This window comes from Barbus barbus, assembly GCF_936440315.1.
Source record: "Barbus barbus genome assembly, chromosome: 20".
Taxonomy (NCBI): domain Eukaryota; kingdom Metazoa; phylum Chordata; class Actinopteri; order Cypriniformes; family Cyprinidae; genus Barbus; species Barbus barbus.
Genome location: NC_136748.1, coordinates 25583233 through 25608768, shown reverse-complemented (window position 1 = coordinate 25608768; position 25536 = coordinate 25583233). Strand labels below are relative to the sequence as shown.

General features: G+C 36.9%; 3 protein-coding genes across 3 annotated transcripts; 2 read left to right on the top strand and 1 right to left on the bottom strand.

The window, feature by feature from the left end:
* Positions 1 to 378: 378 nt before the first annotated feature.
* On the top strand, positions 379 to 14511 carry LOC306886763 (GPN-loop GTPase 1-like; the record flags this gene model as incomplete). Its single annotated transcript, XM_079444074.1, has 15 exons — positions 379 to 555; positions 718 to 811; positions 1260 to 1299; positions 3297 to 3363; positions 3454 to 3491; positions 3578 to 3656; positions 3753 to 3847; positions 4123 to 4185; positions 4613 to 4652; positions 4860 to 4950; positions 5727 to 5831; positions 5923 to 6007; positions 11659 to 11828; positions 14201 to 14341; positions 14480 to 14511. The coding sequence occupies 15 exons, from the start codon at positions 379 to 381 to the stop codon at positions 14509 to 14511; spliced, it is 1317 nt and encodes a 438-aa protein (XP_079300200.1).
* Positions 14512 to 15470: 959 nt separating this feature from the next.
* LOC306886129 (stathmin-4-like) lies at positions 15471 to 18611 on the top strand. The gene is made up of 6 exons (XM_079443016.1): positions 15471 to 15868; positions 16000 to 16095; positions 16292 to 16497; positions 16729 to 16920; positions 17385 to 17402; positions 18105 to 18611. Exons 1-6 carry the CDS (start codon positions 15856 to 15858, stop codon positions 18111 to 18113), a joined length of 534 nt encoding a protein of 177 aa, XP_079299142.1. The 5' UTR covers positions 15471 to 15855; the 3' UTR covers positions 18114 to 18611.
* Positions 18612 to 18716: 105 nt separating this feature from the next.
* Positions 18717 to 20178, bottom strand: LOC306886101 (interleukin-17F-like). The gene is made up of 3 exons (XM_079442983.1): positions 20013 to 20178; positions 19693 to 19895; positions 18717 to 19331 (listed from the first exon to the last, which is right to left on the bottom strand). Exons 1-3 carry the CDS (start codon positions 20055 to 20057, stop codon positions 19103 to 19105), a joined length of 477 nt encoding a protein of 158 aa, XP_079299109.1. The 5' UTR covers positions 20058 to 20178; the 3' UTR covers positions 18717 to 19102.
* Between the last annotated feature and the right edge of the window lie 5358 nt (positions 20179 to 25536).

Below are 25536 nucleotides of genomic sequence, written 5' to 3'. Positions count from 1 at the left end.
TTAAATCAAAATACCACATATAGTCCTAATTTACTTCAAATTATATTTATGTACATAACAGTAGACTGCTGACACTTGGTAGGGGGATTAATTTCTATGAAAATAATAATGAAACATGGTCTGAATAACAGTTCTATTATATTCTATGTAATTCAAATACTATTGATTTCACTTTTTTATTTTTTTATTTACACTTTCATGAAAGTTTTCGTAATTCATATAAAACTTTTTTTTAACTATTTTCAGTCATTCAGTCAGTCACGTTTTATCAAATCAAACAAATCCTATTGAATCTGCTCCCATCTAGTGGTCGTGTGTAATAATGACAGGATAGTTTTCCTTATTTTACGCCAGTATACATTACTTTACGGTAAGTGCATGGCGACTGCAGCAGCAGACAGAAGCGATGGAGCTTCAAAAGAAAGTGATAAATGTAAAGAAGATGGAGATAATAACCCAACACCGAGCCAGAGTTCATCTGACGAACAGAACACAGAATCGGTGTGTCTCATAGTTTTAGGCATGGCAGGGTCAGGAAAAACAACGTTTGTGCAGGTAAGAATGTCAAATTATATAACATTTACTTTATTATAATAAGATTTTGTCAGCTTTAAATGTGATAAGTAATTCTGATAAGAAAATCAAATTATAACTGATCATAAAGAAATTGAAAACACATTAACTTGGCTGTTTACATGTTATTTCTTGTTTTCTCAGAGGCTCACAGCTTACCTGCACTCCAAGAAAACTCCTCCATATGTTATCAATCTAGATCCTGCAGTTCCTGAGGTTCCTTTTCCAGCCAACATTGGTAACTTATGTCACGGTTACTCCTTTTCTCGTACCTGAACAGGTAACGTTAAATTATAAAATCCAAACTAATTTAATTAATAATCTTAGTGATTTTACAAGTTGTCACTTTACGCGTGTTTTTGTGTTTATTAGCATAAAATAAAAATGTAAAATTCAAAATATAAGATAAAAGTGATTTTACAAGCCAAAGGAGTTGGCGAATAACTATGGATAGATTTGGAAAATGTTTATGAGTCTTGACCTTTTAAGAACATATTTAAAGTCCAGAATGATTTGATTGCACTGGAACCAGCACCTTGTAAAAGCAGTGGAGTTAATTTATTGATTAAAACGCTGAAAAATAAAACTCCTTTGGTTTTTATTGTGGATAAATGTTCTTGATTGGTGAGCATCTTATTGAGTACATTAATGTCAAAGATTACGCCTGATTGTGTTTTTCCTTTCAGACATCAGAGACACTGTCAATTACAAGGAAGTCATGAAACAGTATCCTTTCAGTTTTGTGCCTTGTGCTGTGGGTCATAATTATCATGCATATTTTCACTGAAATTTGGATCCTTTTACTAAACATTTAAACTTTACAACAGATTTAAGTTTCTTCACAGCCCACAGTCAAGGAAAACTTGAAATATTAGGGATTTTTAAGATTACGATTTCCAGGCCTGGACAATTTACATACAGTGCCCTCCATAAGTATTGGAACAGTAAAGACTAGACTTGGCTGTGGAGTCAAGACATTTACAAATATGATTACAAGTTGAATATGAGACAAAACTACAGAATGTCACATTTTATTATTAGCCGTTTCAACACAGATGTTTTATCAGCTAGGAAGATAAGCACTTTTAGAGTTTCATCCCTCTATCTGATGTGAGCATAAGTATTGGAACAGTTGCCTCACAGGTCTTTCTAAGTGATCAGCTGTGTCCTGTTGCATTAATTCTTCAGATATTAAAAGCAGGGAATGTGTTGTATCAGTTATATCCAATACTTCTGTATTCTGAATCTAGCATTCGCTGATGACACACACAAACCAGGATGAAGACGAGGGAGCTGACTTTGAGAGAAAAGCAAGCAATTTGAATGCTTAAAGAAAAGAGGAAGTCAATTAGAGCTCTAGCAAAAACAAAGTGCATGGAGAAATCAAGAGTTTGGAAACCACCAGCAACCAACAACGACCTGATTGGCTGAGAAAACAGTAGTTGATGACAGACAAATCATAAAAGCTGTGAAAATGAACCCTAAAAGACGTGTCTGTAAAATCACCAACAACTTCCAGAAAGCTGGGGTGATGCTCTGACAATCTACTGTCCTCAGGAGACTTTGACACAGAATTACAGATGCTACACAGCAAGATGCAAGCCTCTGACCAGCACCAAAAATAGAAAGACAAGATTAGAGTTTGCAAAAAAGCACAAAAGTGAGCCAGAAGAGTTTTGGAACTGTGTTTATGGACCGATGTGACAAAGATGAACCTTTATCTAAGTGATGCGAAAGCAAAAATTGTGGAGAAAAAAGGGAACTGCAATGATCCCAAGCATGCAGCCTCATCTGTAAAGCATGGTGGAGGTGGTGTCATGTCATGGGCATGCATGGCTGTCTCTGGAACAGGCCCTCTCAACTTTACTGATGACTTAATGTATGATGACAGTAGCAGAATTCATTGGGAAGTGCTTCATATTGCATCAGGACAATGACCCAAAACACCCTGCCAGTTTAGTCAAGGAATTTATAAGAGCAAAGAAATGGAAAGTCTTAGATTGCCCAAGTCAATCACCAGATTTAAATCTGATTGAACATGAATTTCACCAGCTGAAGAGGAGAGTAAAGGCAGAAACTCCCCAAAACAAGCAACAATTGGGATTGGCTGCATTAAAGGCTGGGAAAAGCATTTCAAAGGATAAGACCAAGAATCTGGTGATGTCTATGAGTCACAGACTCACTGCTGTGATTGTGCTCAAGGGATCTGCAACTAAATAATAGCTTTTAATCTTTTATATCTGACTTATGCTCAACTGTCCCAATACTTATGCTCACATCAATGAGTGGGATGAACTCTAAAAGTGCTGTTCTTTTTATTTGGTAAAACATGTATGTGTTGAAACGGCTAATAATAAAATGTGACATTCTGTAGTTGTCTCATATTCATCTTTTAATCATATTTGCAAATGTCTTGACTCCGCAGCCAACAAAGCGAGCGATTTTGTCTTTACTGTTCCAATACTTATGGAGGGCACTGTATATTAAAATCTTAAAAACATACATGGAAATGCCCATAGTCGGTTTCTAAATATTTTTAATAATGTAGTTACGCACAGCTCTTATATTATTTTTTGATATACATTGCTTTTAATGAGCGCGTTCTCTATGAAATCGTTTTTAAAGATCCTTATCCAGTGAATCACAAATGACTGGAAAAGTTGTGGAAATTCATCGGTCAAAAAGTTTATGATCTGAGTGGATTGTCTTTGACTCTAGTACAGATATGGTTTAGGTCCAAATGGAGGAATCGTCACATCTCTCAATCTGTTTGCAACACGATTTGATCAGGTTTGAAGGATCCAGTAGATGTCACTGTTTTACACTTTTATGTGCACATACTTCTGTTTTAACTTACCAGTTCTGTGTCTCCTCTGTTAGGTCATGAAGTTTATTGAGAAAAAGCAAAGTAACCACCGGTAAGTTTGCGTTTAGTAGATTTGCTGATATCCTTACTAATTTCTTATTGCTGCAGTCTCATGCATGGAATATTCTTTTAATGTAGACATGTTTTGATTGACACTCCTGGACAAATAGAAGTGTTCACATGGTCTGCATCTGGAACCATCATAACTGAAGCACTGGTATGTGACTCTCACTCTTAGTCGGGTTTATTGTTACTTAGATATATTTGCATTGCTTAATTTGGAGTATAAAACAGTATAAAGTTTCCTTTCTAGGCCTCTTCGTTTCCCTGTGTGGTTATTTATGTGATGGACACATCTCGAAGTGTAAATCCGGTCACCTTTATGTCCAACATGCTCTATGCCTGCAGGTCAGTGTCTCAGACTTGTTTTTTTATTTCTTTTTAATGCAGTGTTTTGGAAATATAAACTGCACTAAACATTTTCATGTTGTTTTCAAGTTCAGAGCAGAGTGTGCTTCTGCACTTCTTAGTGTTACATTCACACTGTATAATTCAGTGTTAACAGCAGCATGAAAGTTGTCATGATTTCAATAGATCTTACCAAAATATCTTCGTGCAAAGGTTTTGTGCGATCCTCTTGTTCAATATTCTAACCAATCACAACACATTTCATTTTTCGGAAGGCGGGCCTTCATCAAACCCGGAACTATTTGTGCCGTTTGTGCCAGGCTGTGGAGAAAGGTACTGTAATAAGAACCACCAAGCATGAGAGCATGTTCTAGTACACCCCCAAAACAAAAATCAAGACTTAGTAAAAGAGCGTAATGCGACCCCTTTAAATATCTTTGTTTGTGTTCTACTGAAGAAACAAAGTCACCTACATCTTGAATGCCCTTGGGGTAAGCAGATAAACATCAAATTTTCATTTTTGGGTGAGCTATCCCTTTAATAAAGTTATAAATAATTTTTTTTTTTTACTAGCTGGATTTGGTCAAAAGACATCCATTTTAATAGCACTTCCAGCTTGGTGTAATATAATGGAAATAGGAGCATTTCACATTTTAATGTGAATTATAATGATATATGTGTTGTTAAGGACAATATACATTTATGTTTAAAGATAAATGAATGCTTTTTTTCTGCAAACAGTTGTTGTCTTTTACTGTTTTGCAGTGAGTATCGCCCTGAATATGAACGTCTGCACAGAGAGTTGGTGAGTAATCACTGATGTAGGCTGATACACTAGTCATAAATCAAGCGGCCATTCCACAAATATCCTTCCAGCACTTATTAAACTATATATTTTTTGAAACCATATGTATTTTATTTTTTATTTGAAAGGCAAATAAAAATGTCAGTTTTTCATTCCATGCGAAAAGGTCAAGTCTGACTGTTTTTAATGCTTTCATCTCATACTCAGGCTGAAGCTCAGAGTCAGAAACAACAGGAGCAGTTGGAACGCCTTCGGAAGGACATGGGAGCAGTTCCCATGGAAACTGCAGTTCCTACCGGTATATTCATTCAGAACGGTCACGTCTCTGTTCATTAAAAAAAAAAAAGATATTTGAAAGTCATTATTCAACTTTGAACTCTTCACATATAACGTAAGATCTGATATTTAGAGGAGAACACAAATGTCTTTTAAATTTGTTTCGAAAAGAGAGTGGGTTAACATGTTTGGTAACACTGCTGTTCAAAAATATAGGGTTGCAAGATATTTTTGAAAGAAGTCTCTTATACTAATCAAGGCTGTAAAAACAGTCATATTGTAAAATATCACTGCAATTTAAAACATCTTTTCTATTTTAATATATTTTAAAATGTAATTTGTTTGCGATGCAAAGCTGAATTTTCAGCCTCATTGCTCCAGTCTTCAGTGTCACATGATCTTTCTAATATGCTGACTTGCTGCTCAAGAAAATTGCATATTATCATCAGTGTTAAAAACAGTTGTGCTGCTTAATATACATTTTATTCAGGATTCTTTGATGAATAGAAAGTTCAAAAGAATGCAATTTATTTAAAATAATACTATATGTATATACTGTCACTCGTGATCAAGTAAATGCATCCTTGCAGAATAAAATAAAAATCTTTAAAACAAATCTTACTGCTCCCAAATTCTGAACAGTAATGAATATTTTACAATTAATGCTTTTTAGAACAGATGCATATCTTATTTCTGCATTCATCTGGTCTTTGAGAGTGATTCGTCATTAGCATTGTCTCCAAACAATTATGCATGCATCCTATATACACTGACACATCTGGTTATTTTATTCTTTAGAAGCCCCGGGTCTTGGTGGGCCCAGTGACCTCATCTTTACTTGCGGGAACCCTGATGAAGCTGAGGAAGACCTAGACAGTGATACCGATGATATCGCTCACACAGGTGAGGATACTTCAGATGGCTCTTAAAGAACCATAATCGCTGTCACACCATGTAACACACGTGTTTATTATGTAACTTTTTTCCCCAACAGTCACAGAAGAAAGTAAAGAGGGCGGTGCTTTCAGAAACTTTCTGAAGGAGAGAAAGGAAGTGCAGGTGCGCAACAAGAAGTCAAAGTGAGAGCAGGAAATTATCACTATGTATGTATATTGTTCCCCAACGTTGACCTTTCCACATTGAAAGACTCTAAAATATGTTGTTATAGATCCTCCTGCCACATTAGCTAGTCTGCGCTGAGATTTCAGAACTGCAAGTAAAGACATTTGTATTAGAAAGTAAAAACAGGTTATGGACTGCATTCGTTCAAAACCGAACATCAGCATGGAGTTGAATATCTTGGGTCTCCACTGAGCATGTATTCAAACAAATACCCTCTGAAAAATGTCAGAACATAACTTGTTTATCTTTTGCATAATATATTTATGTACACTCTACAAACTTATTTGGCTGTTAGTAAAAATGCTTAGTATTTCCTAACAACCTGGAACAGAAACCAAAATCTGCAGTTTCTCTTCTGACTTCCTGTACCTTTAAAGTTCATGCTTCTATGATGGGAAATAAAATATTTTTATATATATATATTTTTATTCTGCTTTGCTGCGAGCTTTCTGCTTTGTCTTTTCATAATGCTCTTTGAGTAAGAAGTGTTCAGAGTGTTCGTATCGAATGGAGCCGAGCGTGTGCTGAGATGACGGGTGGGCAGTAGTGGTTTTGCAGCCATATGGCAGAGAGATCCAGTGGGTGTAGTGAGACTGTGGGATACATCTTCATGCCTTCAGCCCCTCTGTTTCATGAATTAAGATTCTTGTACACCTTCACATGTGTGAAATACCACTCTGCGAGACCTTCAGCTTTCAATTTTCAATGCGAGTACTGGAGCGGTAATAGAAAGTCAAGTTTTAAAGGAAACAACTCAAACATTTATTTCCTGTTCTTTTGTTCACAGTATAGGTTCTAGAATGACCTTCATTTAATAATTTGCATGGTGAAAGTGAAAAAGTGATGTGACATACGGCCAAGTATGGTGACCCATACTCGGAATTCGTGCTCTGCATTTATCCCATCCAAAGTGCACACACACAGCAGTGAACACACACACACAGCAGTGAACACACACACACACCCGGAGCAGTGGGCAGCCAATTATGCTGCGGTGCCCCGGGGAGCAATTGGGGGTTCGGTGCCTTGCTCAAGGGCATTGATTATTGAGGGTGGAGAGAGCGCTGGACATTCACTCCCCCCACCTACAATCCCTGCTGGCCCGAGACTCGAAACCGCAACCTTTGGTTGTCGAATCTCTAACCATTAGGCTACAACTTCCCCAAATTGCATTCATCTATTGAATTAGCTAAGTGTATGCTTTAAGATTGGCTTAAAAGTGAATAGATAGACAGATCGATTTTGGGACATTTGTTGCAGAAATATAGCACTATGCTTAATTCACCTTTCCACAAAGCAAAGCCTTAAAATAGGTGCAGAAAATCGTAAATTCATAAAGGTATGACATTAAATGTTGCATGCACTGCAAAAATGAATATCTTACTCGGTATTTTGGTGCATTTCCTTTGATACATTTACTGGAGGTGCAAAATGAAGATATGTCTAAAACTGAAAAAAAACTAAAAAGTTTTCTGAGCCATTTGGCCAAAAGTTATTCTTGTTTTAATCACAAACTTTTCAAGTAAATTAATCTTTATCTAAGAATCTTTTAGAGATTTACATTTGCAAACAAAACAAAATGACTAATTAGAAGGTAAAAGTAATTCCCATATTCTAGTGGTTAGGAGCAGAAGTATTCAAACCTTAAGCTGTTTATTTTAGTAAAATTAATTAAGTGCTTCAGATCTGTTGGAAGCTGTATTTTCAAACTTTAAAGTGTTGCTATTATAATTTATTATGTGTGCTGCCTGGACATTTACATTTAGAGGACATTGTTGAATTATGTGCTCTTCTATTTACTCATTAAATTCATGAGTTTTTTACTTGGTCTTAAAGGTCCTAAACCTACAGAAATCCTGCACACAGATAAGGATTTTTGTAGATTGTTGATTGATTTTATTTGTCACTATAGGCTGCGTCAAAACTCTGCATCGTTGATTTGCATTTACTCAGAGGGACTGCATTAACAGTAGTTGTCTTTATTTTTAAAGACAACGAAAGGTCATGTTCTCATTGTTAAGAGCTACACTCATTGCATCCAAGTCCTGCAGACTCTAACTTTAGTCTGTAAGTTTCTAGAATAAGAGTAGTCGTGAACAGATGCGAGCACGCTTTCGCTGTGTGGGTGACTCATCATTCTGAGGCGTGTAGGTTGTGTGGCAAACCTAACAATGGCAGATGCCTTTGGATTTCACAGAGCGTGAGTCACTATGTGGTTGAGTTTACCAGCGCTCAATCTTAACACCCTTGCATGCTGCTACCACACACATACAAATTCTCGTTAGCCAAACATAAAGGGAGAAAGGATGAGTTGAATGGAAGCGGGAAGTGTCAAGACGCCTACTATAATTGCTTGTCTGGGAGGAAGAACATTGCCTGGTTAGATGCAAAAGTCAGTCATAACTGGTTTTTACCGGTCTACGGTTGTTATTCTGTTTGGTCAATGTTAAAGGTCAAAGAGGTATTTTGTGGGGAAGTCGTGGCCTAATGGTTAGAGAGTCGGACTCGTAATCCAAAGGTTGCGGGTTCGAGTCTCGGGCCGGCAGGGATTGTAGGTGGGGGGAGTGAAAGTCCAGCGCTCTCTCCACCCTCAATACCACGACTGAGGTGCCCTTGAGCAAGGCACCGAACCCCCAACTGCTCCCCGGGCGCCGCAGCATAAATGGCTGCCCACTGCTCCGGGTGTGTGTTCACGGTGTGTGTGTGTGTTCACTGCTGTGTGTGTGCACGTTGGATGGGTTAAATGCAGAGCACGAATTCCGAGTATGGGTCACCATACTTGGCAGTATGTCACTTCACTTTTTTCACTTTAATTGTTCATTCATTTACACCACTGCACTGATGGCAGTATTACTGTAAAATACTGTACTGTGCATGCACTTGATGGCCAACAAATGCTTTCCTAGTGAGGAAAGAATAGATTCTGTTACTATTGCATATTGAAACACTGGAATGACATACTATTATTTATGCGTATAGTGCACAGTGTGCATTTTTACTGCTTGTTGTATACTGTGTGGTATACAAGGAATACTGAATAATATTATTTTATCAAATATATGAAATTGAACATATGTATTTCAAACACTAGTATCTTACATTATTGTTTTGCACATTTATTTCAAGCATGTGTTTTCAAGTTATTGCCGATATGAAAATGTTAATTAGCATTTTAACTCCTTTTTATGTCACAATGTCTTTGGTTGCATCATTTAATAAGAATCTAAAAAATAAATGTCAGCTGATAATAGTTTTGGTTCATTGTATTAGTGCAGTGTATACTACACATTATAGAAAACAAAGTAGATCATCTGCATTCGGTGCATGTAATTTTATTAGTGCAGAAATATCAACACAGCAGCTTTTCACTTCACAAAATGTTAATTGATGGACTGGAGTGGTGTGGATAACTTGTGAATTAGTGTTATGTTTTTATCAGCTACGCTAATTTTCTCCAAATCTGTACTGATCAGGAAACAAACTCATCTGCATCTTGTATGACCTGAATAAAATTTAGGCAAGTTTTTATATTTAGTTGAACTAGTCCTGTAATGTATGCCATTGTGGACCGTTTTGAGACCAAACTACAAGATCACTGCCAAGGAAAAAACAAGCATTTATGCATTTTTAGTCATAGTCAAAGCATGACTATGAATTATTCACTGAATCAAGTGCTACACTTAAAATTAAGTAAAATATTTAACCGTATTGAAATATCAAGTGCTACGCTTAATCGTAAGTATGGCAGTATGCTATTCCAAACTTACCAATTATGTGATCTAATTTGATTCAAAATTCAGAAAATGCATATTTATTTACAAGTTTATATTTACTGAATTAAACATGCATTGAGGTCATGTTGCAACAATAACAGCATGTTGCTGTTTAAAACATTCATGTTATTGCATGCTGCTTCGCATACTATTTTTAAGAAATAGCATGTGTTGTTCAGTACACCATATTCCATTTTCAACATACCTGAAGTCTTTATCTTTTTATGACTGTATGTGATGTCATCATCTTTTGTTCTCTGTTTATTTCAAGTAAACAGCATGTCTATGTAGATTAGTTTTGACCGTAAATCCAGGCCAAAGAGATACTGACATCCAGATTTAAAAGCTATGAGTCATGCAGCATGATGACCATTAGAGTGATGTCATGTCCTGAGTTTAGAGCCTGCACATATGACCTGCTCTCCCATCACACTATCCAGAGCGCTTCGTACCTAGAATACAGAATCAGATTGTGTAAAGCTTTGACTGATACGTTTAAATGCTACAAATGATGCCTAATGGATCGTAACATTTTGAAATGTGGATTGAATATCAAGGCTGCAGAAGAAGTGTTCCAGTGTCTCAAAAATAAATTGTACATTTATTGCAACATTAATGGACTTGATATTTAGAAAAACAACACGTGTCCTAAGAATGTAATTCAGTGAAAAATCTACATTGTTTTGTTGACCTTGATGTATGCCACTTTAGACACTTTTGAGACCAAAACACAACATCACTGCCAGGAAAAAGACAAGCATTTCTGCATTTTTGACTCAAAACAAAGCATGATTATGAATTATTCACTGTTTACTCTGTATTATTCAAGAGGGGTGTGTCAGAATGAACTCATTACAATATGTTCTAATATAATTCAGCTGGAGCACTGTAATATTCCTCTTAAGCAAAGTGTGCCCATCAGTCATTCTGCCACAAGCCATTAGACTGATGTGTGACTGATGTCAGAATATTGAATTGCAGGTGTGCTTTACTGTGTATTTAGTATGAAGTACAAAATTATTTTGAAAAATGAAAAGGTTAAATACAGCAGAAAAGGATTTGAAATTATTAATGATCAATTTTGCTTATTTTATTTAATAAGTGTGGTTTGTTAAGCCCAGCATCCCTAGTCCTATATTTCTATGTTTGTTTGTTTGTTCCCGGTCTAATAATGTTTTAATGATAGCTTGTAAATCTCTCATTATGCTCTGTTATCACCATTTCTTGAATTCAGTCTTTTTGTCAACTTGTTTTTGAAGTGAACACAGAAAATTTCAGCTAAACACTATGATCAGTTCCAAAAAGAAATAAGTTGACAAAAAGGCTGCATCCAATATTTGGCAATAATGTACAATATTGAGAAAGCAATTTTTTGTAGGCCAGTCATTTTTTGTCAGGGAACACCACAAATGTAACAAGGTGGGGGAAAAAATCCTAAAAATTTAGTCCAAACATAAAAAAAAATAAAAAAAAAGTAGTTTTGCAAAGCAAAAAAAAAAAAAAAAACATCTGTATGGCTTGTGCTTGTATGCATGGTTAACTTCATCATCGTCATCATCCTCACTGCTGTCAGGTCAGATGTGAACTGGAAACTGCATCATTCTGACTAGAGAATCCAGCGCACCGCTCCTGATTGGCTGGAAATGACATCATAGCAGGGTTACCAGTGATGATCAGGCTTTCCTTGCAGGCACATTGTTTTCCTTCACTACATCCCCCACCCTTGTCTTTTCAGTCCCTCGTTGCCACTCAGCAAAGGATTTCGATGCACCTTTTGCAAACAATTCCCATGCGTTCTTTTTTTTGTCCTTCATGTCTGTGTTAATCCGTTCCAGGACCTCGTTTGCTGCATTCTTTGCTCTGTTGCCATGTGAAAAATCCTGCATGCCTAGCAGACAGCTGGATGACATCATCGCTAGAGCACTGCTGTCTCCCCTCCCCCTGCGGCCCCCTTCAGTCACATCCAGCATATACGAAACCCAACGCTCCCCTCCAGTTTATATGGGTGGGTGATCCTTTCTTGCACAAATTATGTGCTTATATATTTTGTTGTATTGTTAACTGCAATTTTTTTTTTTTATGCAATCTTTTGTTTTGCATTTACCCATGTGCATTGAGTTCCTTTGTTCTATTCACTTACATCTTGGTTGGAAATGTATGGCAGGTAATTTCGTTTTGTTTGGTAGGGTAAGTGCCTGACGTCAGTGTTCTTGATGCTACTGGGAAATAAAGTAGGTACAGTGTGTTCTGTTCCGCCATATTCAACATCCATATCAGACCGCTGGGAATATTTCCACTTCACCGGAGAGACCTCGAAGCTGCAAACAGGTTCATATAAGGGCCTTATATGGATGCTGAAATCATCAAAGAGTACCCTGCACATTACTGGCCACATTCACACAGCAGCAGAGTACAGTTGCCAGTCCTGTATTTGAGTCATTAAAGGGATAGTTAAGCTCAAAATAAATGTAAATTATAATCATTTTATTTACTTAGCCTCACATTGTTCCAAGCCTGTATGAGTTTCTTTCTTCTATTCAATGCAAAAGAAGATGTTTTCAAGACTAGATAACCAGTTGCTGGTAGCCATTGACTTCCATAGTATGAAGAAACTATGGAAGCCAATGGCTAACACAGTCTCAGAAAAACAAGGTAAAAAAGCTGTCACTAGGATGGTACACTTCTGTGCATTTTAGTTTTATTTTTTTTTAGGGGTAAGTAAATGATGACAGGATTTTCATTTTGGTGCAAACTATCCCTTTAACACGGTTACGTTCACACACATTTCGGTTAATTACCGAAGTGACAACCGCATATAACCCAGCTCACACCCGTAAATTTTCAGGACTCATAACCGTATTTTTGATGAAGTCCAGCTGTGTGAACAGAACCGTACTGGACAGCTAGTTGTTTGTCACATGCTACACTGTGTGAGAAAACCACTCTGCTGCACATAGGCCTTTGGCGTATTTTTAATTTTCATTTATAATACGGATAGTTTTGGTCCTTGATTCTGATTGGTTGAGCCGCATTCCAAGCTGTTGTAAATTGCTCTACAAAAATACACCTCTTTGTTTCTGCGAATGTGTGTTGCTCAGCAATCACTTTGTTGCAACCACAACCGTTTCTGAGGAACTGCATTGTTTGGCGGAAGAATGTTTTTATTAATATCATTAAATTTTATTTGCTTTGTTTTATTTTGTGAAACCTTGCTATATGGAATAACCGTTTTATAAAAGCAATAAACTTTATAAATTTATAACAGCTAACAACGCCCCTTAGCTTTTATAAATTCACTGTAAACCATGGCTTCTTGGGGATTATTGCTTTATTATGGTTTTGGTAATTTACCGAGAACTGTGCACCTTACCAAGTCAGCTGAAGGTTTAGATCCAGTCACTGTCCTCAACCGCAGCTGCTCCCGTCAGTTTTGTGGTCTGTGTGCGATACAAATTCTCCATTCTTTACTGAGGTATAAAAGCTTCTGTCGTTTAATTAAGATTTGATAGATGAAGCTGTACCTCAACTGAACTTTTGTCTTGTCAAATGTGATAAGACTTCGCAGTTTTGCATGTTCATACAGACCGTATTCAAGCCTCTATCGTAAACGTATGTGTGAACAGGACATTTTGAGACTCAGTGCAGTTGTTAATCCCAAAAATTGACGTTGTGAATGTAGCCTTTTACAAATCCCATACTAAAATGTCATAAAATCCATCAAGAAACTATGAATTCCTGAAATTAGAGATGCAATATGCATATATTAAATATAATTTTGGTTGTAAAATCTGGTTTTTCTTCATAAAAGGAGCACAATGTTCTTCAAGCTGTCTTTGAAATTGTTAAAATACCAGTAATTGATTTGGCACAGGACCAGAGCAACAGATGGGCCATTGACAGACTGTTCAAACAGGCCAGGTCTGCCCGTATCCATGCGAGCATGTTGGCAAGGTTACTGTGTCATAGTCATCAACAAGACTCCAGCCATGAGTGAGTGAGAAGATGACACATAAATCCCTGTCCTCCTCCGTTTTTAGACATGACATTTCGAACAGCTCCCAAAACCTGACAGAACTGGATTAGCACACGATGCTGCACGTAATTAAATTCTAAACTAAAAAAGGAATGCATGGATTCCAAGTCTTTATTTGCTAAGGAATGACATGTAAGAAAGCAAATGAAAATAATCTTTGTTCTATGGCTCCAATAGCCAGGTTTCCATAAAAACAATTCTTAAAAAAATACAATAAATCTACTGATATTATTCAATATTTCCTAATTACTCAATATTTTTACCATATTTAAAAATTTAAGAAGAAATAATGTTTCTTCTGCATAAAGCTGTAGAATCTATCCCCTTTCTTTCTCTGAAACCAGCTTTCAACAAAGAGTTAACCACCCCCTATCTGCACTCCCAGCCATTCCAGCCCATCAGGAGCCTGCATCCTTCTCGACCAATCACAGCGCTGGGAGGTGATGTCATGCTTTATCTAGCAGAGGTGGTGCTGATGCTGCCAGGTTGAGCATCCAAACAGCAGCAGACTGTCAGACTGAACGCGAGGGAAAGACTCTGACAGAAGATCACAGCACACTGTCGGTGAGTTGAGGTAATATTGTATATCATAATCTGTTATTTACTGTATTATTCTTTTGCAGGACAAAAGGAGACTGGTGATCTGTTGGACTAAAGTTTTATTCACTATAGCAAGTTGCATTTATTTAATTTTTGTTCTGTTTTTAATAGCGCAGAAATCTAGTTTGGCATTCCTTAGATTATGTTGCATTGCAGATTTGCATGCTTGCAAGATTTAGAGAATGCAGTCAAGGTTATTAGACTTCTATATGTGCATAAATGTATATATAAGCATGATTGTTTGGGGATTTGCAACTGTTAAGAGTCTTAATAGCATATCAGAATCAATTTAGAAGGTGATCATATGATATTGTGCTTGAAACCATGTTATAGTCTAAAGAAAAGATATGCATTGCATAGTGCAAAGTGCATTGCATATTCGTGCAAGGTGAAAAATAGCTAAGCGGAAAAAGTGCATTGCTAAATTTAAAAACGGGATGTAGGGCAAAGTGTGTATTTGAATACACAATGGTCTTAGAGGTCCTGCAGTGAGTGTGCTAGTCTGCACTGTGGGTGCTACTGAGAGGTGAGATTATATAGCATGTTGGTGTGCAAAAGGCCACGGCCCCTTATTGGAGCAGCACTTCCTTTGCTTTCAAAACAGCAAGCGTTTATTCCGATCAGAAGGCAGTGGGAGGTTAAAAAATGACTTGCTTTTTGAGCTGCAAACAAATGCATGTGAAATTTTTATTTGTCTAATGTAAATGACAGTGCTGACAGGGTTGTGTACCAAAGCATGTATTATTTATTATATCAGCTGTGTTGCTAGCATCAATAAAATAGGAGGGTTTTCAGTTTGTGTGCATGCAGTGTGACAGGGAAAATGATACATTGTCCAGTAATGGCCTAAAGGATCAACATTTTTGCCTTTTATGTTATCAATTGACCCCTAAAAGTGTTGAAATGTTTTATAGAATAAGCCCATGCATTGAAAATGTCAGAAAGTTTCAAAGGTGTTAGCGGGTGCAGCGATCGTAAGCGTGGGAAATGAGGGGGCACAGCAAGGGCAGAGGCAGGATGAACGAGAGAGACTGATAGAGAAGGCTGAGAGACTCGGAGTTCTCTTCTGCGAACAATTGCTATCAAGTATATTTCAGTTGAATTTATTTGTTGCTTGCTTTGTTCTGCGGATTTGAATCGATTTTTGTGTAGTGTACATACTACTATGTGCTTAGATGTAGCTGTGTGATTCTTTTACATTTTTTGCAGTATAAAGATTTGATTTGTGCTTGTTATTCACAATCTACATTTGCTTGTGATACTAAACCTTCTGGGACCTTTATATAAGGACAAAGACATCCAGAGGAATCGATTGACTGTGGTTTCTGATTACATCATCGTTTCTCTCTCCTGTAGGATCAGCTGAGTTTGAAACGCCTCAGAGGACTCAGAAGGAAAGATGACTCTTGCAGGTATGTGTACATCCACCTGCTTGTTCGCATGTGAACTTGGGAGTGTTTAATGGAGCTGAAGAAATGATGTGTGAGCACATGGCCTCAGAGATGATGTTACCTCAAAATAACTCTGTCTCTCTTTTTTGCAGCATACAGAGAGAAGATGAAGGAGCTCCCTCTAGTGTCTCTCTTCTGCTCCTGCTTCCTACCAGAGCCTCGGGAGAAGCCCACCAAGAAAACACAAGGTATCTTAAAGGCACCTTTAAAGGTCTCACATCTAAAATTTTGCATTGTTTCAGATAGATTGCCCTGTTATTATATATTCCAGTGAGCTAAATTGAACATTATACTGTATTCACATCAGTTCTCAATCAAGTAGTTTAAAATTAGTTGCATTAATATATATCATTCAAATCAGTCATTGTTGATTTTCTGTTGTAGATGTTGTGGACCTCAACCTGGGCATTATTAAAGACATGGAGGTGATCGAGCTAAACAAGCGGTCATCAGGCCAGGCCTTTGAGGTGATCCTCAGACCTCCATCTTTTGATGGTCAGAGGGAATTCCATCCCACTTTCCCACCTCGCAGAGACCCCTCACTGGAGGAGATCCAGAAGAAACTGGATGCAGCTGAAGAGAGAAGAAAGGTAAGGAACAGAGATGGGGTTTTTTTGGAGGATACTCTCAGTAATTAGTAATTATTCAGTTTCAGTTTGAATAACTTTAGTGCTTGCACTTTTTTTTTTTTAGTTGACGAGACAGCATTCTAATTTTTATTTTTTTATCTAATATTTATGTTATTTTAAGTCTTGATAATGCAACAGTACCGATAATGGATATGCTTATATTGAGTTACATAAAATGCATTATCCTCACAGTGTCAGGAAGCTGAACTTCTGAAGCACTTGGCTGAGAAGAGAGAGCATGAACGAGAGGTGGCCCAGAAAGCCATAGAGGAACACAACAACTTCATCAAGATGGCCAAAGAAAAACTGGAGCAAAGAATGGAGATTAACAAAGAGAACAGGGAGGCCCACATAGCTGCCATGTTGGAACGTCTTCAGGAGAAGGTACGGTGGATTTTGACATCCTAACTTAGTTCCATTTTTTAAAGGTGCATATTTATTATTTCTGCACCACTAGTGGGACAAAATGGAATTGCAATATGTTTGTTTGAGTGGCCCAATATAGTAATTAAATGCTCAACCGATGGCATGAGTTTAGGGCGAGACCATCTGAATGTTGAAAATGATCGAGCTAAACAAGCGGTCATCAGGCCAGGCCTTTGAGGTGATCCTCAGACCTCCATCTTTTGACGGTCAGAGGGAATTCCATCCCACTTTCCCACCTCGCAGAGACCCCTCACTGGAGGGGGGGTCTGAACAACATTCAGACCCCTCATTCGAGACCATCTGAATGTTGAAAATGTTGCAATTCCATTTGGTGCCACTAGGTAGATCTTTTCAAACACTTTAGAGTTAAGATTGAGCTATTATTTAATAGTTCTTCTTCTTTTTGTCTTGTGTTTTTCCAGGACAAGCATGCTGAGGAGGTGAGGAAAAACAGATGGAGCTGGACTGGCAGTAGAATGACATGAATCAAGAGCATTTCTTGTCCACAATTTTGAAGAAAAACAACAAAATAAGGCCTAGCAGGTCCTAGTCATGCTAAGAAAGGCTGTTTTTTGGAATTGGAAATGATTCGAAGGCTTATCATATGATATTTGCAGCTAAAGATTCTTCTCGTCTGCTGCCAGGCAAAGCACTGTATATCATGGATGTTGAATTGAGAATCAATTAGAAAATGCAGAAAAGTTGTTTGAGTTGTTTGCCACCAAACTGTGTTTTGAAAAAACTTAATGAGTCATCATCCATCCCTTTAGTCTTTAATAACGGCTTTGCATGTACTGATGCGATAATAATAACGAACGACAAGACAAACCAAGATGTGTATTTGTGTTGTACTGCTGTGAATTAGCTGTTTGTAACATTGTCATTCAGTGTGGTGATGTGTACTAAGTACTGTAGTTTGGCTTTGTATTTATGTGTCTTAGTGTTGGTTTCTTGGAAGAATCATTAGTAGAATATCTGTTAGTTACCTGACAACAAATAGTGTATTAAATGTGGCCGAAATCAACGTTTAATGCTTGCATGCCGTGATACATTTGATAAAACTTGGGAAAAGCCATTTGGTGTGTGACCGTGTGATTTTTGTCCTGTTATTAATTGCTATATCTCTGAACTTTATGTTCCAGGTGCCTTGAGATCTTCTCACAACACATGCTGATCATATGGGAGAACATTCACCAAAGGACTGACTATCACGCTGAGCTTATTAGCTTGCATCATAAGAGATTCTGACTCTGAAACCAGATTATGATATCGCTATATCATTGTAAGGTACGATGGCCATGATGTTAGATGAACGGAACTGGCTGGCCAGCAAAGATTGTGACAGAATCTTTACTACCTTAATCTGAGAAACGCAGAGACGTGTTTGTCTCTGCGATGAGCTTGTATGCCAATAGTGCCAAAAAAGAGTGAATGTGAGTGGTAACTTTCTGAGTATTTGGATGATGTTTGGACGGTTTCATGTACTTTGCCCATGTGGATGCAGTCAGTTTGTCCTCTGTCCTGTCTTTAAGGCTCTATTTTTGGTAAACTGCTTAATCATGATCAGCTGGTGTCTGATTTGGCTATATATCATTCTGTACAGAAATTGTGATATATTTTAGACGCAGAGAGAATTAAAGGACTGCTGGTATCATTTTGTCCTTGTGACTTTCTCATTATTGATTTTGAGTTTTTTCCAAAATAGAAAATAATAGACCATCAGAACAAGTTTTGATTTTTTTTTCTTATTTATTGCATTAATCATAACATTAAAAACACAATTGGATCAATAAATTAATAGTTACTACAAAATAATAATAATAAAAAAATCCATTGAAAATAAATATCCTGCATTTGAAATCACATGTAATGACATAAATAAATTAGATTATTAGATGGGTCAAGTCAGATGAAGTGTTCAAAAATCATGATGATGATAGATCGAATTCTTCTATTAGCAAAAAATCTCAAATATATAATCCATCAAATATCACAATAAATATAAATCCTACATTTTGCAAACATGTATATGATACCATAAATAAATGATAAAGTCAGAAGTCTTACGTTCTGGATTTGTAATACTGTAACACTAATAATCAAACATCTACAGTATTGTAACTCCATCAGATCCCACATTTTAAACTTCTTGTACATATGGACGAACGCAGGTGCATCCCACTGCGATGGTTTTGTACTCAAGTTTTAAGGAGTAGTTCTGCTTTTCTCCTCGAATTTTCCTCAAGACCATGATTTGGGTGTAGATCGGTTTGGAATGGAAATCCTCAGCGCCTTCTAGCAAACATCCAGTCAGCGAACATTTCGCCTCTGCGATGCTAGACGGGTACAGGCTGTCATCATGTGTAAACCTATGAAACAAAATGAATCATGTGAAGTTTTAGGTTAGCGGGTTGCAACAGTCATATTCAAAATACAAAAACAATAAACAGGTGTATGTGAATATGATAGAGAAATGACAGTTCATGGTCACCAAATCATACAACATAAAAAATGAACATTCCAAAAGGGGGTTTTGGCAGTGATTCCATAAAAGAACCATTTCGGGTTCCACAAAGAACTTTTCAGTGAACGGTTCTTAGTGTGAAGAATATTATAGTAATCGAAATAACCTTTTTCCACAATAAAGAAGATTTTGTGGAATGGAAGGGTTCCATGGATCTTGAAGTTTCTTCAATGCCAATTTTAAGGGTTTATAAGACAAGGTCTTACGTGTAGGTCCATGGAGAGATGGAGTCATTGTTGATTGGATGGATTGGGTTGGCTGAGGATTTGAACTCAGGATCCAAGATCAACCGGAATGAGGATGGATGGGATTCTTCTGATGACTTGTGGTTTGCTTTCTTCTGAGGATGTTTTGATGGTGCCCCCTCAGCTCCAAATGATATGAAAAGGAGCCCCATCATACAAGCCACCTGTGAAACACAGACACTGTCATTTCAGACTCAATCGTAGTAGCATTGTGACTTGAGCAACAAAAATCCTTTGGAGATAGTTAGCAGGTCGTCTTCGAACATTTCAGCAATACTCACCACGAGGAACTGGATGTTCAGCGCTGATGACATAGTTGCATTCATTTGACCTGTTTTTTTTTCTTTTTTCTGATGTCTTCTGTCAGTCTTAAGTCTTGCTGCTCTACATTTGAAGTGGTATGTGCAGTTTATATAGAGAGGCCTGTTCGTGCAATCGTGGCGGTGTAGAAGCACTTCCTGTGATGAATTCTCGCCTTTGATGGTATATTATGTTGTCAAATTCAATGTGTCAGCAAAAATCACTTTGAGTGCATGCATTGTGTCACTACAATCACATGGTATTTCCATTTGCCAATACGTGGCTGACAAATGGGTTTTAAATAAATATGAAATATTATGAACTCATAAATACACAATATTTAATATCATTGTATAAGGGACCAATATGCAAATAAATGATTCTAGAGATTTTCTCAGAACTTATGTCATTTTACCACCCTATGGAGCTTGATTCCACCACAGGATAAAAAATTGAAAAGATAATCTCTACTTTTTACCCCACTATTCTGACTTTTTTACTCACAATTCCGGTTTTCATATTTGGCATTTATAATAAAAAAAGATGTAATCTCAGAATTCTGATAAAAAGGTCACAAGTGCGAGACATAAAGTCAGAAACTTCACAGTTCTAACTTCTTATCTAACAATTAAATTCATTTCTGACAATTGCAAGGGAAAAAAGTTTTCAAAATTTTCACAATTACATCTTTATTTATTGTCCCATGGGCGAAATGACCTTCTTCTTTTTTTTCTTTTTTTTTTTGCTATTAAATGTTACCAACTGGACCCAAAGGGATATTTAGTGGATGTATGAGCTCATTGATGTCATAGGGACACATTCTACTAATATTTTACAACTAGAAAATACTTTCTGAATTATTTTTTAACTTTGGTTCTTTTGGTAAAATATTTAGTAAGTCTTTTTATTTCACATAAATGCTATTTGATTTGATATTTTGTTACCTAATGCAAAGAAATTCATACATTTTGTGTTTTTGAAGTGTCTAAGTACATTTTGTGCCCACATATTATTGTGTTTATTGCATCTTAGCATAGCAACCATTACATACCAACATAACCTACTTTCATTGACCACCATCTCATAAGCACTCAGATCAGAAGGAATATATTAGTTTGATGAAATAAATTCTTGCTGAGTATGATTCTGTCCACTATAAATTGCCTTCTGTTAATGCCAGTGACCTCGATTGACGTAGTTTGCAAAAAGTCATATCGACATGGAGACTTCCGCCCCAGTGTCTGTAATGGCATGCATCTCTCCGATGCGCAGTTTCCCACCGGTGCTGGTTTACGATTGCGTCAGTTGCAGAGCAATTGCGGTTTTACCCTCTCTACCATTTCTAAGGATTTTGGGGAAAAGACAAGGCCACATTTTCATGACTCAGAATTGAGGGCAATGCACATGCAAATGACAGTAATACAATAAAAGTAATCCCCCAAAACAGTATGACAGCTTTAAATACATGCATTCCAAAAGTGTTCTTGTTGTGAAGATCAAAAATGAAACTTTATGCAGTGTATACTGTGTTTTATGATTTAAAAATACTTCATTTAAAGGGACAACACACCCAAAAAATCCATTATCACTTTACTTCATCTGTGAAAAAACTAAAATTTTAAAATTTTAAAAAAATTTGATGAACGCTGGGGTCCAAACAACGTTGGACCCCACTGACCCCAAAATTGCCCATTAATGGACGTCACACACTCAGACTGATTAACTGTCAACTTTCATAATTTTTGAATGGCTGCTTAATTATTCCTATAAGCATGTACTTCTTTTTTATTGTCTATAAATGTTAGTTTTAAGACACGCTTTTCCAAACAAACTCACATAATACATAATAAAATTAGCCTGTATATATATATATATATATATTAGTAATATAAACACTAGTAGAAATATTCACAATATGCCTTCAGTATAATAAATCCAGAGTAGGATGTGGAAATAATCTCACAAAGGATAAAACTATGAAAATGATGCAACTAATGTGGAAATTTAGGTTATTGATTTCAACTCTTTAGAAGATTCTCCAAATTTGTGGTCTTATGTGGGTCACTATAAAAGCTGTTGAAAGGACATTGAGTAACTGAAATAATTTTCATGAGTAATAAAGCAGGAGATCTAAGATTCCTGGACCTTTTGAAACTCCAAGAAGTAGGTCAGAGGCCTGAGTCACATTTCCAATGGCTTTTAGGTAACATTGGGGGTTTAATGGTCTAAGATGATGAATCAGAGTATTTTTTTAAAGGCATATTTCATCCAAAAATTTTAATTCCATTGGTATTTTAAACTAATTTTTGTGGAACATTTTTTGTCCGTACAATGATTGTCAGTGGGGTCCAATGTTGTTTGAAATTTTGTTTTAGTTTTTATTTTAGTTTTTCCACAGATGAAGTAAAGTGATAATGGTTAGAAATAACATGACAGAATTAAACATTTTGGGTGTGTTGTCCCTTAAAATTAAGTATTTTTAAATCATAAAACACAGTATACACTGAATAAAGTTTCATTTTTGATCTTCACAACAAGAACACTTTTGGAATGCATGTATTTAATTCATATTTACCAAGGGTGCCGATATTTTTGGTCATGACTGTATATATATATATACATATATATATACAGTATCTCACAGAAGTGAGTACACCCCTCACATTTTTATAAATATTTTTATTATATCTTTTCATGTGACAGCACTGAAGAAATGACACTTTGCTACAATGTAAAGTAGGGAGTGTACAGCTTGTATAACAGTGTACATTTGCTGTCCCCTCAAAATAACTCAACACACAGACATTAATGTCTAAACCTCTGGCCACAAAAGTGAGTACACCCCTAAGTGAAAATGTCCAAATTGGGCCCGAAGTATCAATATTTTGTGTGACCACCATTATTTTCCAGCACTGCCTTAACTCTCTTGGGCATGGAGTTCACCAGAGTTTCACAGGTTGCCACTGGATTCCTCTTCCACTCCTCAATGACGACATCACGGAGCTGGTGGATGTTAGAGACATTGCGCTCCTCCACCTTCCATTTGAGGATGCCCCACAGATGCTCAATAGGGTTTAGGTCTGGAGATATGCTTGGCCAGTCCATCACCTTTACCCTCAGCTTCTTTAGCAAGGCAGTGGTCATCTTGGAGGTGTGTTTGGGGTCATTATCATGTTGGAATACTGCCCTGCGGCCCAGTCTCTGCTTCAGTATGTCACAGTACATGTTGGCATTCATGGTTCCCTCAATGACCTGTAGCTCCCCAGTGCCGGCAGCACTCATGCAGCCCCAGACCATGACACTCCCACCACCATGCTTGACTGTAGGCAAGACACACTTGTCTTTGTACTCCTCACCTGGTTTGCCGCCACACACGTTTGACACCATCCGAACCAAATAAGTTTATATGACGCTGAGCATGTGCACTCAACTTCTTTGGTCAACCATGGCGAGGCCTGTTCTGAGTGGAACCTGTCCTGTTAAACCGCTGTATGGTCTTGGCCACCGTGCTGCAGCTTAGTTTCAGGGTCTTGGCAATCTTCTTATAGCCTACACCCTCTTTATGTAGAGCAACAATTATTTTTTTCAGATCCTCAGAGAGTTCTTTGCCATGAGGTGCCATGTTGAACTTCCAGTGACCAGTATGAGAGAGTGAGAGCGATAACACCAAATTTAACACACCTGCTCCCCATTCACACCTGAGACCTTGTAACACTAATGAGTCACATGACACCGGGGAGAGAAAATGGCTAATTGGGCCCAATTTGGACATTTTCACTTAGGGGTGTACTCATTTTTGTGGCCTGCGGTTTAGACATTAATGTCTGTGTGTTGAGTTATTTTGAGGGGACAGCAAATGTACACTGTTATACAAGCTGTACACTCCCTACTTTACATTGTAGCAAAGTGTCATTTCTTTAGTGTTGTCACATGAAAAGATATAATAAAATATTTACAAAAATGTGAGGGGTGTACTCACTTCTGTGAGATACTGTATATGTGTGTGTGTGTGTATATATATATATATATATATATATATATATATATATATATATATATATATATATTTATATATACTGTATATACACAGTATAATGTATATTATTTATCTATACTTTTTAATTTTTTTGAGTTACAAAACTGCTACGATCTATTATGAATATTTAATTTCACATTGCCAGCGGATTAATTACAAACTTGGGAGAATCCTATAGTTTCATCTTATAGTATTTCTTTGAATTAGACAGTGATGAAGTTCAACTAAAATGTATCAGCGACTCCTTTTTACATTTTTTTAAGTCTTTTTTAAATTTTTATTAAAGCAATTAGTAAAATTCTCATCTCGTCACAGTGGTCATGCTAATGGTTTTCTTTTGGCCAGTGTATTTTATTGTTGTGAAATTACATAATACAAGGCTGACTGATATGTCTCAAAAGATCTTCGCTATATTTTCCTTTCATCAAAAGCAGAATGGTAAAATGAGGTCAGTGATTTGCTGAGTGGCTTCCGCTCGCTCTGTAAATGGTTCGTCATCAGTCAATTTGAAAGCAAGTAAAAAAAAACTACACAGAGAGGGTTCCCGCATTGGGAGCTGCCACATCAAAGAAAGGCATAACAGTGACATAACTCTGGGTTAAGCCACAGGGCACCCATTATAAAACTGCCCATTAATGGACCTCACACACTCAGACTGATTAACTGTCAACTTTGCAAAATCTGCTTTCATAATTTTTGAATGGCTGCTTAAAAATTAGAATATCGTGAAAAAGTTCATTTTTTCTTGTAACTTTTTCAAAAAGTGAAACTTTCATATATTTTAGATTCATTACATGTAAAGTAAAACATTTCAAAAGTTAGAGCTTACAGCTCATGAAAGTCAAAAATCATTATCTCAAAATATTAGAATATTTACATTTGAGTTTCAATTAATGACTACAGTATAAATTCCGGGTATCTCTTGTTCTTTGAAACCACAATAATGGGGAAGACTACTGACTTGGCAATGATCCAGAAGATGAACATTGACGCCCTCCACAAAGAGGGTAAGTCACAGAGGGTCATTACTGAAAGATGTGGCTGTTTACAGAGTGCTGTATCAAAGCATATTAAATGCAAAGTTGACTGGAAGGAAGAATTTGGGTAGGAAAAGGTGCACAAGCAACAGGGATGACCGCAAGCTTGAGAATACTGTCAAGCAAAGCTGATTCAAACACTTGGGAGAGCTTCACAAGGAGTGAACTGAATCTGGAGTCAGTGCATCAAGAGTCACCACGCTCAGACGTCTTCAGGAAAAGGGCTACCAAGCCACTTCTGAACCAGAGACAACGTCAGAAGCGTCTTACCAGGGCTGTGAAGTTCAAGTTCAAGTTCAAGTTTATTTGTATAGCGTGTTTTACAATACAAATCGTTGCAAAGCAGCTCTACAGGAAATTAAGTTCCCACAATATATTTATATATTGCAGAACCTTAATATAACTTACGGCAAAATTAGGTAATTCTGTATG

What these genes read in the sequence shown, in the direction of transcription:
- LOC306886101 (XM_079442983.1), bottom strand. Translation starts at nt 20,057, where the DNA reads ATGAATGCAACTATGTCATCAGCGCTGAACATCCAGTTCCTCGTG. An exon ending in TGAACATCCAGTTCCTCGTG is followed by an intron (nt 19,896 to 20,012) that starts GTGAGTATTGCT and finishes TGTGTTTCACAG; the next exon opens with GTGGCTTGTATGATGGGGCT. An exon ending in ATCTCTCCATGGACCTACAC is followed by an intron (nt 19,332 to 19,692) that starts GTAAGACCTTGT and finishes TTTGTTTCATAG; the next exon opens with GTTTACACATGATGACAGCC.
- LOC306886129 (XM_079443016.1), top strand. An exon ending in GCCCACCAAGAAAACACAAG is followed by an intron (nt 16,096 to 16,291) that starts GTATCTTAAAGG and finishes TTTCTGTTGTAG; the next exon opens with ATGTTGTGGACCTCAACCTG. An exon ending in CAGCTGAAGAGAGAAGAAAG is followed by an intron (nt 16,498 to 16,728) that starts GTAAGGAACAGA and finishes TTATCCTCACAG; the next exon opens with TGTCAGGAAGCTGAACTTCT.